Source organism: Mus musculus, chromosome 13 (assembly GCF_000001635.26).
Source record: "Mus musculus strain C57BL/6J chromosome 13, GRCm38.p6 C57BL/6J".
Classification (NCBI taxonomy): Eukaryota; Metazoa; Chordata; class Mammalia; order Rodentia; family Muridae; genus Mus; species Mus musculus.
The window spans coordinates 100617036-100635038 of NC_000079.6; the positions used below are offsets into that span (position 1 = coordinate 100617036).

General features: G+C 38.8%; 1 protein-coding gene across 3 annotated transcripts in view; it reads right to left on the bottom strand.

The window, feature by feature from the left end:
• Positions 1-128: 128 nt before the first annotated feature.
• The window catches only part of Rad17 (RAD17 checkpoint clamp loader component), a 33898-nt gene continuing 16023 nt past the window's right edge, over positions 129-18003 (bottom strand). For all 3 annotated transcript variants that reach the window (NM_001044371.2, NM_001283011.1, NM_011233.3), the window contains 12 exons: positions 16828-16964; positions 16416-16468; positions 16161-16286; positions 15847-15916; positions 14021-14132; positions 12365-12547; positions 10725-10810; positions 10475-10621; positions 7385-7531; positions 5763-5883; positions 2059-2116; positions 129-897 (listed from right to left, as the gene is read on the bottom strand). In NM_001044371.2, the coding sequence (NP_001037836.1) occupies positions 609-897; positions 2059-2116; positions 5763-5883; positions 7385-7531; positions 10475-10621; positions 10725-10810; positions 12365-12547; positions 14021-14132; positions 15847-15916; positions 16161-16286; positions 16416-16468; positions 16828-16964 (1529 nt within the window). In that variant the 3' untranslated portion in view covers positions 129-608. The remainder of the gene's footprint in view (positions 898-2058; positions 2117-5762; positions 5884-7384; positions 7532-10474; positions 10622-10724; positions 10811-12364; positions 12548-14020; positions 14133-15846; positions 15917-16160; positions 16287-16415; positions 16469-16827; positions 16965-18003) is intronic.

Genomic DNA, 18003 nt, shown 5'->3' on the forward strand with positions numbered 1-18003 from the left:
CCAGGAAGCAGGCATAGCATAGGTGCTACCAGCTCCTTCCCATTTTAGAACATTTGCTCTACTTGCCTTGCCTGGACCCAAGGCAGACAGTGCGCGGTAGGTAATGTTAAAGGATAAGAAGAACAAGATGAAATCCAACGTTTTTAATTTTGATATAAATTATGTAAATACTTTCCAGAAGTATCTAAAATATTCCACTGTACAACATACCAAAAATGGTATCCGAAAAGCTAGATGCAAACTGTAAGTAAGGCACAAGGTTTATTTATACTCATAATTGCATCCTAAACTGTTTTATAAATCAAATTTCCAACACCCCATAAAGTCCGTATATTCTGGATTACTCCTTCACATTTTGATATTTAGTACAACATTCATACACTTCACACCGTGACTTCTCCTCAAACCATTCACAAGACTAAATAAATACTAAGCACTGAGTACTTGAGACCTGCTTTACTTCAAGATGACAGTCGTCAGTTGCTGTGACGAATACGATAAGGAACTGAGCAATTAACAAATTGCTTGTCCTTCAGAGACGTGTTCAAGTACCACTGAATAGACTAAAATTTATCTCTCAAGGAGCAACCTGATTGGCAGGCTGTTCTCTATGTCTCCTCGCTGTCATAGTCCTCTATTATTATGTCTTCCTCTTCCTCCTCCTCTTCTTCCATGTCCACTTTGGAGGAAAAGGGCTGAGGCTGGCTGGCAGGCAGATCGCTCCCGCTGTTCTGACTCAGCGGAAGGGACCAGGTCTCTGGGTCGGCATTCTGAGCAGCCTGCGCGGGTTCACCGGGAGCTTCCTGAGCCGGCTGCCCTCCGCTGTGCGGGGACTCATCCCCACTGTCAGGGTCTATCAGCCCCAGCTCTCGGTCAGTCAGGGCTTCCATTTTCAACCTGTCAGAGTCACAGCGAAGACATCAGTGGGAACCAAACAGAAAACTCCTTGAAATTATGAACTAAGTGGTCTTTCCACTCACACACAAAAAATACAAGGCAAATGACCAACTGTGAATAAGTCCTTTCTGCTATCAAAAGTGTTACTGTCTTCAGCAGAGTTCCTATAGACTAATATTTATATGTATACATTAAAAATGAGCATAAGGGGAGAGGGTATGGGGGGGGCTTTTGGGATAGCATTGGAAATGTAAATGAAGAAAATACCTAATAAAAAAATAATATTAGTAGTCCTGAGGATAGAACCCAGAGCCTTGGGCATGCTAAACAAACACTTTCCAACTCATCTACACCTAAGCCAGTAAAAAGATTTTTTAAATCAGGAAAAAAAAATGAGCATAAGACAGAAATCTCAGGAAACACAAATGGGTCGACTTGACTGTCCAACTAAATATGAAATTTTAAAATAGAAACTAAAGCTGGGCATGGTGCTCACACCTTTAATCCCACACTCAGGAGGCAAAGGCAGGCACTGGACCTCTGAGTTTAAGCAGCCAAAACTGCATAAAGGGTCTCTGTCTCCAAAAAGGAACTAAACCAATGAACTTCGTCCAGCTGTGTGGTATGGCCTATAATATAATACACTTGGGAGGCTATGATAAGAGAAGTTTGAGTCTAGACTCCACTACATAGTGAGACCTTGTCTCAAAACAAATCTATTCTTTTTTGTATTATTTTTATTTTTTATTGTTACTTCTAAACTAGAAAAGGGTACTTTAGGGTTTTGTTTTGTTTTTTATGTCTATAGTTAGACAGCCTAGCTTGAGTTATAAGGCAGTTATAACTGCTAAGCAAGGGTGCTAGGAACCAAACTCAGGTTCTCTGGTCAGTACTCAACCAGTGAACCATCTCTTCAGTCCTAGTTCCTTTTAATTTATTTTTTAATTAACTGACTGATTACTTCTTAAGTCAGGGTCTATCTACATAGCTGTGTCTATCCTGTAAGACAGGCTGGCCTGAGCTCATAGAGTCCACCTACCTACACCTTCTGAGTGTTAGAAAGAAAGATCTGTGCCCAGCTGTTTCATACTTCGTGAGCAGTGTTGAAGTGTTGACTGACTGTAAGCTAATCATACTCAGTAGACAAGGTCATCAGCTTACCTTCCAAAGCTTCGCTTCAAAGGAAGTCTTCCAACATCTTGGATAAAAGAAATCTGAGCTGAAAAGATTTTAAGATTTACTTATTATATGTAAGTACACTGTAGCTGTCTTCAGAACCCCAGAAGAGGACATCAGATCTCATTACAGATGGTTGTGAGCCACCATGTGGTTGCTGGGAATTGGACTCAAGACCTTCAGAAGAGCAGTCAGTGCTTTTAACCGCTGAGCCATCTCTCCAGCCCTTAACAAAGTTTTAAATGCCATCATTTAAAAATGTATTTTTAGCTGGGCAGTGGTGGTGCATGCCTTTAATTCCAGCACTTAGGAGGCAGAGGCAGGCGGATTTCTGAGTTCGAGGCCAGCCCGATCTACAAAGTGAGTTCCAGGACAGCCAGGGCTACACAGAGAAACCCTATCTCAAAAAACCAAAAAAAAATTAATAAAATAAAATAAATAAATAAATAAATTGTATTTTTAGTTGACAAATTTAAACTATATATTTATGGTGTACATGACATTTTCATGTGTGTATACCTTATAGAATAGCTAGACCAACTATTAACATGTATTATACTACATGATTTTTTTGGTAAGAACACCTGAAATATAGTCTTGGGTCACCAAGATGACTCAGTGGGGGAAAGGTGATGAACTGAGTTCAATCTCCAAAACCCACTAGATAGGAGAGAATTGACTTCAGTAGTATCCACTAGATAGGAGAGAATTGACCTTAGTAGTATCCTTTGATATTCATGTGAATGTTGTGGCACACACACATGCATGTACACCCACATACACTAAATAAATAAATAACTCGGATTTTTCAAATGCATATTAATAGTAACTACCATGATGTATGAGACTTATCTCCTTCATCTAATGTTTTGTCCTCTGACTAACACCTCAGTTTCTTTACCTGGTCTCTGGTAACCAAAATTTACTATCTATGAATTTGACTTTCCTTTTCCTCATACAAGAGAGATTATGTAGTATTTTTCTCTTTGTATCTGGGCTTATTTCATTTAATTTTTTTTAAAGATTTATTTACTTATTATATGTAAGTACAATGTATATGTAAGTACAATGTATATGTAAGTACAATGTAGCTGTCCTCAGATACACCAGAAGAGGGCATCAATCTAATTACAGATGGTTGTGAGCCACCATGTGGTTGCTGGGATTTGAACTCAGGAACTCCAGAAGAGCACTCAGTGCTCTTAACCGCTGAGCCATCTCTCCAGCCCCTATTTCATTTAATTTAATATCATTAAAGTTCACACATATTTTTGCAAAACAAAGGAAATTTTTTTCTAAATAAAATATACAAATGGCCAATAAGCAAGCACCATCATTATCCTTAATGCTGACCATCATTAATCCTTAGAGGGAAGTAAACAAAGAGAGACCACTACACAGCTAAGAGAACTACTATTTTAAATTAGGAAGGCAAGTCTCCAAAAAATATAAGAATCACATATAACCCACAAATTCCACTTGGGAGTATAAAAAAATCAAAATGGAAAATAAAAAAAGCTGGTGGCGTCTGCATTCCTGTCCACCTTTAATCCCACACCTGAGAGGCAGATGCAGGAAAATCTGTGAGTTCAAAGACCCTGTATCCAAAATCCAAAAGGACAAAAAAAAAAAAAAAGGAAGAAAGCATGAAAGAATTCAATTAATCAATCAATCAAAATGAGCTCTCAGGAAAAGTCTGTGGGCTGGCAAGGTAATTAGAGGTGCCTGCCTACCAAGCCTGGTGTCCTGAGCTTGAACCCTGGGACCTACGTGGTAGGAAAGCGCCAACTCCACAAAGTTGTCCCTCACATCTCAGAACTCTAAATAAAGTAAAAATATAATTGTACCTGGGTGTGGTGGTGCACACCTTTAATTCCCACAGCCCAGGAGGCAGAGGCAGGCAGATCTCTGAGTTCTAGGCTAGTCTGGTCTGTACAGAGTTTCAGGACAGCCAGGGATACACAGAGGGACCCTGCCTCAAAAAATTAACTAACTAACTAAATGAATAAAAAATAAAAAAGTAACCGGAAAAATCTTTAAAAAAGGCATTTTTGAATTCTCATGTTTGTAACAACAGCATCTACTGGTGATATAAGCAGAGTACCCCCTGTGTCATTAGTATACACACACACACACACACACATCATTAGTGTATACACACACACACACACATAACAGAAGAATGGGGCTGGTGAGATGGTTCAGTGGGTAAGAGCACCCGACTGCTCTTCCAAAGGTCCAGAGTTCAAATCCCAGCAACCACATGGTGGCTCACAACCATCCGTAACAAGATCTGACTCCCTCTTCTGGTGTGTCTGAAGACAGCTACAATGTACTTACATATAATAATAAATAAATCTTTAAAAAAAAAAAAAAACAGAAGAATGGACATACATATGTTGAATAAGCATATGTAAGATGTAAGTAGGGCTGGGCAGACAAGCCAGTTGATAATGTGCTTGCTTTGCAAGAATGAGGACCTGAGTTCAATGCCAAGAATTTAAAATTTAAAATAGGCACATGTCCTGTCTTGTGCCTGTAATCCTAGCCCTGGGAAGTAGACAGGTGGGTCCCTATTGCAGGCTAGTGAGAGACCCTGCTGAAAGAATGGTGGGCAGTATCTGAGCAACAATACCTAAGGCTGTCTTCTGACTTCTACATGCATGTGCACACATGGACGGGGACACACACACACACACACACACACACACACACACACACGCCTATGTGTGTACTGATTACATAAGCAAATATATTTAGGAAAATGAAAGGCAATTTCATTTTCAAAAGTGGAGGGTGATCTGGGATTCATTTCAGTGGTACAGCATTGACCTCGCTTGTACAAGGAAGGCCCCAAATTTTGTTTTTTTTAAGACAGACAGAGATTCTGTGTATAACAGCCCTCCTTGGCTGTCCTAGACCTTGTACTGTGTAGACCAGGCTGGCTTAGAACTCCTAGAGGTCTACCTCTGTTTCCCAAGTACTGGAATTAAAGGTATGTACCACCATGTTTGGCTGGAAGGCCCTAAATTTGATTCTAAGCACTTTAAAAGAAAAACAGCAAGTATGACCTCCAGCCCCCACAAACAATAACAACCACAACAAAAGGAGGTCCAGATATGGAAAGGAAGAAGGCTAGCATAAACTTTGCAGGGCTAGGTAGAAATGCAAAGTTCTACTGTGAACTTGTTACACACAAACAAAGCATTCTGGTTTCTTTCATGACAAAGCTTAGAAATGACACTGGGTTGCCACAGAGATGGCTCAGCTGTTAAGAACGTTTATAGCATTAGACTCAAATTGGCTCACCAGCAACCACGTCAGCCAATTCATAAACACCTGTCATTCCAGCTAAATGCTCCAGTACCCTTCTGCCCTCTGCTTGCATCTGCACCATGTGAACATATACATAATAAAAAATAATAAAAAGAAATAAATCACAGCTGAAAGCAGTATCGACTAGTCAAATTTGAACAAATTGAAATCAAAATAAATGAGTGTAAGGAGTTACAACTGAAGAAGCAAGACTCGAGAGTCTTTATCAATGTAAACCAAAAATTAAAACAAAGGAGAATCAAAACTACTCTTTACAGTACAATTCACAGACAAAAACCTGGAAGGAAGGACTATAGACTAAAACATGTAACTAATAGGTACTGAGTGCTCTGCAGACAAGGAAACCCTGTTACCTTTATTTCGCATTGGAATGGTCAGAAGAGCAAGATATGGCAAGAGCTGAGTCTGGAGACACAAAGCTGGTAGGCAGAAGTCAACAAAGAGTGCTTTTGCTGCCAGGCAATTTTCCCGATACTGTAGAAAATAAAATTTAAAAGATGGTTACATGCATCTATATAGCATGGTGGTACATTTTAATCCCAGCACTCAGAAGGCAGAGACAGGTTGATCTTTGTAAGTTTGAGACCAGCCCGGTCTACACATCAAGTTCTGGGACAGCCAGACCTACAGAGTGAAATGCTGTTTGAAACAAATATCAATTCTAACTGTATATAAGTTCATTAATACTTTGGGTCTGGCTAATTTTGGTATGCAATATTTTTATTTATTAGTAAGTTTTTAAATAAAAAGGCTATGAAATAAAAAATTAAAAACCAAACACCCAGGTCAAGGAAAAACAAGCAAAAAAAATGGTTATGAATTCATAGTTTATTATGCTACAAAGACTGTGAATTTGTATACCATAAGGATACTTTTATTTTTAATGCAACCAGACTGGCCTCCAACTTACAATCTTCTTGATTCCACCCTATGAGTATATAAATATATTTAAAATGCTTATCTAGGACTGGTAAGACATAAAGGTGTTTGTGGCCAAGATTGTGACCTGAATTCAATCCCTGGGTCCCACACGGTGGAAGGAGACTCTCAATTTATCTTTTGATCTCTTTATGTTCCTCTCCTCAACACACGCACACACAGATAAACAACCCTCAAGCTCACTGCCTCTCACTGAAATTTGTATCCTAAGGTTTAATATTTTAACTTATCTAATTTTAGGTTTTGACATAGGATTGCCCCATGTACCTCAGGCTGGTCTCAGATTTGTAACTATTTTGCAGAAATAAACTACCACACTGAACACTATGTTATTTCTGTGTTTTTGTTTTTGCATAGGGTCTCTCTATGTAGCCCTGGCTGTCTCAGAATTCACTATGTAACCCAGGCTGGCCTTGAACTCACATCGGTGTTCAAGCTCCGGCCACTGGGGCTCTGGACTGAAGGCATGAGCCACCGTAGCTAGAAAAGTCCTGGGGTTTAGGAGCTTACTAGCAATGATTTCATACTTTCCTTTCTAGTTGTTAAAAAGATAATAAGCTTAGTGAGGCAGCACAAGGCTAGGAGGATCAGAAGTTGTTTAGGAACACCCAGGAACCCAGGACAAGACTCTTAACTAAAAACCAAACAAACAAAAATCCAGCTTTGAGACATAATTCATATATGATGAAGTTAGTGTACAGAGTCTCACTGTGTAGTTAGTCCAGGTGGACTTGAACTCATGATCCTCTTACCTCGGGCCAACAGTGCTGAGATTAGAGCTCATCTCAATTATAGCTATAGGTTATAATTTATCTCAGTCCCCATTATATTAGCCATTTAATTCTCTCAGGTAATTTCAATAATAATATACTTACAAAGACTACCCAGCCACAACCATTAACCAAGAAGCACACTACATATTGCTATAACCCCATCCCCCCCTCAGCCTCCATATCATCGACCTCATAATCCATTCAATCACCTATATTATTAGAACAAAGTACCTCGATAATCTCATAATTCATTACAATGTTACCTTTTTCTGTATTAGAAACCACTGGGGCTTATGTAAGGGTCGAAAGCTTGATCCTCCTTGGCAGTGAGCGAACCCCCGGGCTTTGTTGGAATGCATCACACCTCTTGTAGCTACGGATGTACTATATTCCCTGAGTAACGAGCGTGTCTAGCAAATGAGACAGGATGGAAGACATTTAGGAAATACTATTGTTGTTAGTATCAACACATAAATAAGAACTGCTCATATGTATTTTTTATATTCATTTTCCAACATCATCAAAGGCTGCTACAAGATTATTTAAGACAAGCTCAGCTGAGACATAGGGATCAAATGCACTGCATGAACTTCTGAACAGGGTCTTTGGTGGAGTTGGTAAAGTCTTTGGTAGGGCTGGGAGAAACATTTTTCTGGCAACTAGGAAATAATAATAAATTACTAAAGTATTTTTGCCTTGTTGCTTTTTAAGACAAGGTCTCCTCTAAGTAGGCCAGGCTAGTCTTCATTTTGATACCTCCTGTCTCACTCTCCTGAGTACCAGAATTACAAGCGTGTACCATTATGCCCAACCTAAATTAATATTATCTAAATTAACAGCAACTTTAAGTGTAACAGCAGTATTATGGCTTTAGTAGAATGGTCTTTATTTATGTATGTTTGCAATTATTTTCCACCAAAAACTAGTATATAATATGTAAGAGAATAGGCAAATATAGCAAAGTAGAGAAAAATTAAAGTTAAAGGTATGTAGGTTTTCAGTCTCCTGCTTTTCAACTTACCTATAGATTTGAAATTCTCAAAATAAAAAAGCAATTATGCTTAGATGCTAAAACTGTAAGGTGACGGCTATGCCTATTACTAAGTCGATCACTATGCAATGTGTCCATGAATCTGACACTACACTGCACCTCTTCTATGTGAAAACATGTGGTAATTAAAAAGGGTTTTGTCAAAAACTAAATGAAGGGCCATGCAATAGTGGTGCATTCCTTTAATTCCAGAACTCAGGAAGCAGAGGCAGGCAGATCTCTGAGTTAGGGCCAGCTGGGTCTACAGAGTGAGCTCCAGGACAGCCAAGACTACACAGAGAAATCCTGTCTCAGAAAAAAAAAAAAAACAAAAAAAACCCAACAACAACTAAGTGAAGGAAAACTGGACAACTATCAATGTTTTTTCTTAACTTTATTATTTTGTCTTGTATTGTGTTTTGATTTGCTTTTTGGCTGTCCTGGAACTAGCTCTGTAGATCAGGCTAGCATTAAACTCTAAGATCTGCCTGTCTCTGCTTCCCAAGCACTGGGATTAAAGCTGTGCACCACCATTGCCTGGCTTTTAACTTTAATTATGATTGCTAATGATGTATTTATAACCAGAAAAATATTAATATACCAGGCCAGTGCTGTCCTGCTGAAATTCTTACAAAGATGGAATGTCTTACAGATGGGCCATATGGAGGTACCAGCCACACAAGACTACCAAGTGCTGCAAAGCAGTTATGTGACTGAGAAACTGAATTCTAAATTAAAATTAAGTAGCTGTTGTACTGGCCAGAATAGTATTAAGATAATATGAAAAATATATAAGAAATTTTGCCACAGGCTCATTGGCACACTTGTCGTTTGAGATACTAGGGGGTGGGGGTGGTAAAAGGATCACTTGAGTCCTAGACTTCAAGACTAACCTGAGCAACATAGCCACCAACGTTCTATTCATAAACCTAAAAGGGATGGGGAGACAGCTCAGCAGGGGAGAGCACTTGTCACGTGAGCTTAATAACTTGAGTCTGATTTCTGGAATCCACATCAAGCAAATGGCGCTGTGAATTCTAAGCATGTGCTTTAACACTGGGTCATGCTTCCAGCCAATGCATAGTTTACAGTCATTGCAAAAACCTAAACAATTTGTTTTAATTTTCTTTTCTTTTCTTTTTTTTGGGGGGAGAGGGGTGTTTGGTTTTTTTTGTTTTGTTTTTCGAGACAGGGTTTCTCTGTGTAGCCCTGGCTGTCCTGGAACTCACTCTGTAGACCAGGCTGGCCTCGAACTCAGAAATCCTCCTGCCTCTGCCTCCCGAGTGCTGGGATTAAAGGCGTGCGCCACCACCGCTCGGCATTTTAATGTTCAATGACTGCCAGTTTATCTGGGTACAGGCCTGGGGAGAAGGCTCAGGACCTAAGGGCTCTTGCTGCCTGTCCTTCAGAGGACCTGAGTCTGGTTTCCAGCAACCCAGGTCAGGCAATGCAGAAGTGTCTATAACTCCAGTGTAGACACATACACATGCAGACACACCAATACATAATAAAAAAATCTTTTAAAAATATTTTGAGGGGGGCTGGTGAGATGGCTCAGCGGTTAAGAGCACCGACTGCTCTTCTGAAGGTCCTGAGTTCAAATCCCAGCAACCACATGGTGGCTCACAACCATCCGTAACGAAATCTGACTCCCTCTTCTGGTGTGTCTGAAGACAGCTACAATGTACTTACATATAATAAATAAATAAATCTTTAAAAAAAAAAAAAAAAAAGAGCACCGACTGCTCTTCTGAAGGTCCTGAGTTCAAATCCCAGCAACCACATGGTGGCTCACAACCATCCGTAACGAAATCTGATGCCATCTTCTGGAGTGTCTGAAGACAGCTACAGGTACTTACATATAATAAATAAATATAAATAAAAAATATTTTGAGTATATATTAATTTTAAAATTAGTAAATAGAGGCTGGAGATATGGCTTAGTGGTTGAGAGCATATGTTGCTCATGTAGAAGAACCAGGTTTGATTCCTAACACAGAATGTCTTCTTCTGACCTTATGGTCATATACATATACATATATGCACATGTACATATATATAGTCATATATACATACACATATAAATAGTCATGCACATTAAACAAACAAACAAACAAATAAGATTTGAAAAGAACATCAGAAAAAATTAGTGCTCTATATCATCCAAAAAAATCAGATACCCTGAGATTTTATTATAAACACCAGCTTGAATAATTAGATTTAGGACAGTAAATGTGTCACAAAATATGTGAAATAGGGTAAAGCCCAACGTTTTCCTGAAGAAATACAAACATATAAAAATACATAAGTCAAATGATCTTACATTCCAATCACCACCGAGGATATCTGCAAAACTCAGAAACTCACTGGCTGGCACAAGATCATCTACTTCAGCGAAGAAATCTATGTAGTTTTGGTGAAGGTATAAATTAAAAAAGTCTCCTGGCATGTGTGACATTTCTACTATTTCCTATAAAAAGAGGCATACATGAATTGTGTTGCAAATGCAGTGAGCAGATATTTACATGCATATATAATACATACTCAGCAAAGTTCAAAGCATTCTAACATACCTCAGGCTGAACAAGTAAAGTGTCCCGGTCGTGCTCTGACAAGTGAGCAGGCAGGCGAGGTGAGTCTAACTCTGTTAAAGGCGCTCCTATGAAAGAATATCTGCGATTACTAATCTTTATAATCACAGCGCTTTCATATGCTCATTTTCAATACTTTAGTTATATTAATGTCAAAATAATAAGGAAGCTATTAAAAATTAAAAACCAAAACATCAAAACAAGTGAGCTTGACTACACTACTACTAAGGACAAAATTCAGAATTCTGATTTTTGGATTATGTCTTTTCTAAATGTAAAATCTGACATGTCTCAAACTACTTCCCACTTCACCTGTCAGCTCTGGATTGTTTTCTCCCTTTGCCTGTCTCAGTACAGAAGCCTGAGGGGTTGCATTTACTGTCTGGGCAGAAGCTGTTCTACCTCCAGAAGCAGGATCAGAAATGACGGAGAGGGAAGGGGTGAGAACGGGCACAAGGCTGGGAGGTGAGCTGTCCCAGGGACACTGAGGCTGGGAGGTGAGCTGTCCCAGGGACACTAAGGCTGGGAGGTGAGCTGTCCCAGGGACACTGAGGCTGGAAGGTGAGCTGTCCCAGGGACACTGAGGCTGGGAGGTGAGCTGTCCCAGGGACACTGAGGCTGGGAGGTGAGCTGTCCCAGGGACACTGAGGCTGGAGAGTGAGCTGTCCCAGGGACACTGAGGCTGGAAGGTGAGCTGTCCCAGGGACACTGAGGCTGGGAGGTGAGCTGTCCCAGGGACACTGATCAGGGCTGGAAGGTGAGCTATCCCAGAGGCAGGTATTTTTAGCACCACATATTAAGTGGCCACTTCACTTTCCTTACATGACATTTCCATTTTGAAATCCCAGTCTTTGCTAACAGAATCATATTGGTATTTGCTAAATAAAGAACAGAAGTCTGGGATTTACTGAAAGGAGGGAGAGTTTGGGCGGGGGGGGGGGGGAGATAGATGGAAAGGCAGTTGGAACAAGCAACACAGAAGGGAGATGAATACAGTGGACATCTGTGGTTCTAGGAGCAGCAACTTAGTGAAGAGGAGCAACCTGAAGCTATTTGGCACTGGTGTAGGACTCCAGCTGAGGATTACAACAGCTTTACCTTTGGGCTATCAACTCTTACCACTCAAAGTCTGGAGCAGTGGTCCTCAGCCTTCCTAATGCTGGGACCCTTTAATCCAGAGCCTCATGTTGTAGTGACCACAACCATAAAATTATTTCATTGCTACTTCATAACTGTAATTTTACTACTGCCATAAATCATAATGTAAATATCTTATATACAGGATATCTGATATGTGACCCTTGTGAAACCCTAAAGCGGTCACAAGCCACAGGCTGAGAACCGCTGGTATAGATGAGAACTGGTATCTTCAGGAAACTATCATTTATAGACATGAGCATGGCTTACAGAAGTGGTTTTATATTTAACCCAGTTAGAAACGCTCCATATAGGTAAAAACGTTCTCCTGCTACATTTTAGCCCTGGCTATGCAGTATCTGGTGGGGTTCCTAGCTTCTTCTTATAACAAAACAAAATATAAGGCATTTCAAATCACATAGTATCTTGTTTATGTAGTTAAGAGTTACAAACATCAAAGATAAAATTGCAGAAAAGTTTCTTACTTTTACAGTACAGAATCTTCCCCAAAGCTCTGAAGAGAAAAAGAGAAACATCTTTTCCACCAATAGCTTGAATCTCTTGATTTTCCAAAGTACTATTATGTTTCTTTTTTTGTTTTGATTTTGATATGGCAGCATCCGATTTCAATGACATTCTTTTCTTCTTTGACCACGAACTGTTCTCTCCTTAAATAATATTTGAATAAAAAAATCAAAATATAAAAACTAAAAGTAAGAGTATTTTGGGGCTGGAGAGATGGCTCAGCAGTTAGAAGCACTGACTCCTATTCCGAAGGTCCTGAGTTCAAATCCCAGCAACCACATGGTGGCTCACAACCATCCACAATGAGATCCAATGCCCTCTTCTGGTGTGTCTGAAGGCAGCTACAGTATGCTCACATATAATAAATAAATAAATCTTTAAAAATTTTTTTTCAAATATTTATACTAAGTGTTCCAACCCAAACCTTTTTCTAACAAGCAGTAACTTAGCATGGCCTCAGTGAAGAACCCTCTCTGTTGCTAAAATGTCATCAAATGTCACCGGGCGTGGTGGCGCACACCTTTAATCCCAGCACTAGGGAGGCAGAGGCAGGCAGATGACTGAGTTTGATCCCAGAGTGAGTGTCAAGACAGCCAGGGCTACACAGAGAAAAACAAAACAAACAAAAAAAAGTAATAAGATGCCATTATTTAAAATTGTTTTAGAAGCTAGAGAAATGGCTCAGTAGTTAAGATCACTTGCTGCTCTTCCAGGGGATCCAGGTTTGATTCCTGGCACTCACAGGGCAGCTCACCAACATAGGTAACTCCAGATCCAGGAAATATGATGCCCTCTTCTGGCATCTGTGGTACATGTGGTACATAGACATGCATGCAAGCAAAACCACCCATATACATAAAATACAAAATTTAAAAATAACACTAAAAAGTAGGATAAACTGTGTAATAATCCCCAACACCATAAAAATAGTTTCTCCCACAGAAAGAGATACACACACAACTAAATTACCTATTCTGTAGGGTTGGCCAGGCTGGGGATTGAGGCAAAAAAGAAAAAGAAAGAAAACTTACAAGATGAAAACCAACCCAGAAAGTTGTCCTGACTATACCATACACACAAACACAGACAGACAGACAGACAGACACAGATGTCAAAGATGATTGGTTTCCCAGGGGGGGCCAGAAGATTTTACTTAACTTACTTACTTATTTTTTGGCACAGGGTCTCTCTACATATCCCTGGCTGTCTTGGAATTTTCAAGGTAGACCATTCTGGCCTTGAACTCAGAAACCCACCTGCCTATGCCTCGAGTGCTAGAACTACAGGCATGTGCCACCAGAAGATCTTATCAGTACTCAGTGAAATGTAAAATGTAAAAGTGGTGAATGATTTTACTCTATAATATTCTATAAAAAATTTCAGACAGTACTGACTGCAAGCAGTTAAGCCATAGATAAGGAAGGAACTACTTCATGTCTAGTTTGGGCTGATGACAACAGATAATTCAATGGCAAAAGACCTGTCTACCATATGGAAGACCCTGGGCTCAATCACTAGACATTCCATAACAAAGGTTTAATGTGATTTATTTCATGACTGTTTAAGAGCAAGTCACCTATCAATGCTCTATGAGTATGTCTTCTCTAGTTAGTTACCTTTTGAAGACGAGAACTGCAGGCTGTTTATTGCACTTCTGATATCACCAGAACATCCTTGACAGAGCAACTCCAGAGAAGTTTTATTAGGAACAATAATTTTTTCTCCATTCTAAAGGGTGAAAGTAAATTTCAGAAAACTATTTTGTTAAGACACAAATGCAAACACACAAACTAAAACCTATTCTGAGAACTTAATATATATAAACTAGATTTTTTTCAAATTTGAATGTCTTAAAAACTTCCACAGCCCAGGTACCGTAGAACATAGCTATAGTCACCAGCTTATGGGAAGCTGGGAAAAATAATCCTAAATTCTAACCTAGGGTTACCTAGGGAGATCCTTTATCAAAAACAAACAACAACAAAAACCTCTCAGTGTTAACACCTGTCTGTGTATGACTTAGCATAAGGTATAATTCTAAGAGTATATTATATACTATTGACTTTGTAATTAGACTAGCTGACCTTTTATGTTTCTACTTCCTTTCTTACTATATATAAATGCATGTATACAAGCAAGGCTATTTCATACATGCTTAAGAGCAATGTGAACATTGTAAGGATATGTATGTAAGTTCACATATATTATATAATATATATTCTATCAACTTAGCATACCATTTGTGTTGTAAGACAAATTATCTGTTTCTATGTCTTCATAAAGTCCTTAGTTCACTGATAAAATGTACTCAGGTTGACTATTCATAGTCTATCCCACATCAGATCTTATAAAAACTAATTATCACAGAAAAATAGATCTGTACTCTAATCCTTCATTTACATATTTACTTCATTAACCACTTTTTAAATGTGATGTGCATGTATGCACATGTGTGCCTAGTGCTCTCAGCAGTCATCAGAAGACAGCATAGGATCCTTTGAAACAGAAGTTACAAACAGTTGTAAGCTTCCATGTAGGTGCTAGGAACTGAATCCAGACCTTCTGAAAAAGCAGCCAGTGCTCTTAAACACTGAGACATCTCTTCAGCCCTCAGAAATTCCTTATAAAAGTTCTCTTCCCAAACCAAACTTTGTCATACAAGTAACATATAGTGAGTATCTTTACAAACATTCTGTTTGCAAGTATCTATAAATATATTCAATATCTCTAAGTGTATGCAAACATTAATTCAGAGTTAATGTTTTCAGGTAAAATTATAGTATTTGTTTTCTGTAAATTTAATTTCTTACCTAATACCATCTAAGACAATGTTTGTTTTTATGCAGCTTTAAGTCTATTTCATCTTTTAAGACGTAATTTATTGGTGGACTGGTAAGATGGATCAGTCTGTAAAGAGACTTGCTGCCAAGTCTAATGACCTCATTTCCACCCCTAGGACCTACACGGTGGAAGAAGAGAGTTAACTCCTTCAGTTGTCCTCTGACCTCCATGTGTGTCCTGTGGCATACCCACGCTCTTCATACACAAATGCACATGGAAACAAAATACTCAAAAGTGTATTAACACCTTAAATAGTGTCACTGATATCCTTTAACAAATATTTGCCCTAAAATATGGGAAAATTACATTAATGTCATAGTTTTTGTATATAACTTTTAGCTTTTGGCAGGGCTTGAGACTGAAATTAGAGCTTTTCACAAGCTAGGCAAAGATTATACCATGCAGTTACAGACTGACTGCTTCTAACTTTACACACACACACACACACACACACACACACACACACACACACCACTAAGATGTATATTTCTATAGCAGTAGAGTGTCCTCTGAAGTGTAATTCATCAACTATTTCTTCCAGTTACATGCTATATAAATTGTGCTTTCCACAGTTACAAATTAAGTCTTAAATTAGACTCACCTTACTAGCTTCTATAGTCACAATTCGATTAAGAAATTTCATCATAATTGTTGGTGCCACAGGGTTGAAACTATAAGAACAAGAGATGCTTAAATGATTAATTTAAAAATAGCCTGTGAACATTAAGAGCAAATTTCTTAGCCAGGCAGTGGTGGTGCATGCCTTTAGTTCTAGCATCCTGGAAGCAAAGGCAGGTGGATCTCTGTGAGTTCAAAGCCAACCTGGTTTGTAGCATGAGTTCCAGGACAGTCAGGGCTACACAAAGAAATCCTGTCTGGGAAAACAACCAAAATAAACAATCAAAAACTTCTTACCTAATGTTTGAAACAGAACACTCTTCTTGAATGTTTCTGGGGAAGAGTAGCCGCTGATTATTGTCTCCACTGACACTGTCAGAGACTATAAATACAAGAGGACACCGGCCAATCTGCACATGCTTTCTAAAATAACAAAATAATGTTGAAATTGAAGCAATTTAGCATGTTCATGCTAAGCAAATGTTCGACCACAGTTACAACCCCCTACCCCTAATACGGAGTTTTAGAACACTGGACTTCACTGACACCTACCTTAGAATCTCATGTAAAGCGTTAGGGTCTCGATAAAACTGGTTAGGTAACTCCTGTGGAATATATGGGACAATATTAGCTCAGTGATGCTTCACTGAATATTTAAACTTATATTTGTCAAGGAAAAACAGTACTTATCCAATGCATCTTGATCAGAATTTTCAAAGAAATTAAAGGAAATTTATGGTCATTGAGAAAGTTAACTTCCCACAGACTTCATTTGCTTTTCTATATAGATGGTGTTGCAGCTGAGAATTATGCTAGCATACAGCATATCTACTTTATCTATGCTATTCTGTTTATGTTTACTCAAAGAGTCTTCAGGTCTCTGCTATCAAAAGACTACCACTATTCCTGCATCTCACAGTTGTTCACACAACAGCTCTAGCAAGATTTTAGAAGTCGTCCTTACTTCCACCAGAATGATCTTCTTATCAGTTGTCAGATCGTCTCCAAGCATCTGCAGTTTGCTGTACTTGGTGGCTCTTAATAGAAAGTCATTGAAGACTGCTATCTGAGATTGGTATGGAACTACAGAGAAGTTTGATTCTGAAAGGAAATATATTTATCACTTTATTTTCAAATCATATACATTAATATTAAATGTACAACAAATTCACATATATGATATAACTTTCAATACTGGACTATCTTAAAATTATTTGAAGTGGTCTTAATGTAAAATAAAATATCATTTCAAAGAGTAGTATCATAATGGACAATAGTAATTTTCTTCTACACCAATGAAAGTAACATGAAGTTAATTGAGTTGGGAGGCAGAGGCAGATGACTTTGAGGCCAGTCTGGTCTACAGAGCAAATTCCAGGAAAAAAAAAAAAAAATGTAGCTATTGGGGTGGAGCGATGGCTCAGCAGTTAAACACACTTGCTGCTGTTCTTTGAGGGGACCTAAAAATAAAGATAAGAATAAAACCCATTCTTAAAAAAATAAAATAAAAAAGCTATTAATTGCTTTGGTCATAGACCATAGACACATCACACAGGAACCAAGATAAGTTTCCTTCCTGCTGGCTAGCTTGCATAACAACGGCAGAAGTTACTATGCAGGGTGTGGTGGGAGAACTGTCATCAAGTCTTACTCAGTTATGGACCCTATGTGCTACACCACTTAGGCAAAAAGTATTCACTAGGATAATAGCGGTGAGTCTGTTTTAGGGGCACTAACTGCTTCATAGTTGGATTTGTGGTCTGCTGTACAGAAAAGAATACAACTAATTCAAAGTATTACTCATTTATTACAATAATACAAAGGAATATAAACCGAGCCAAAAGCCCATTGCTAGGGGAAGTCACAGACCATAATGGAGAAGCTACAGCTATTGTTTTGCTAAAGGGCTATGATATCTCCATCAAATTATAGTCTAAATAATTATGTTTATACCCACAAATTAGTACAGCTACCAACTTGTTAGAGAAGCCCTCGGTATGCAGTGGAACTAGAGTCGCATAGCTGGTTAAAGTGATTTAAAGGGATTCTTGAATGTGCAGCTATAAACAGAACATTCTTCTCACCCCCTTCAAGGCTCAGGGAAGGTCACAGAAGATGGGAGGAAGGAATGGAGATGGAA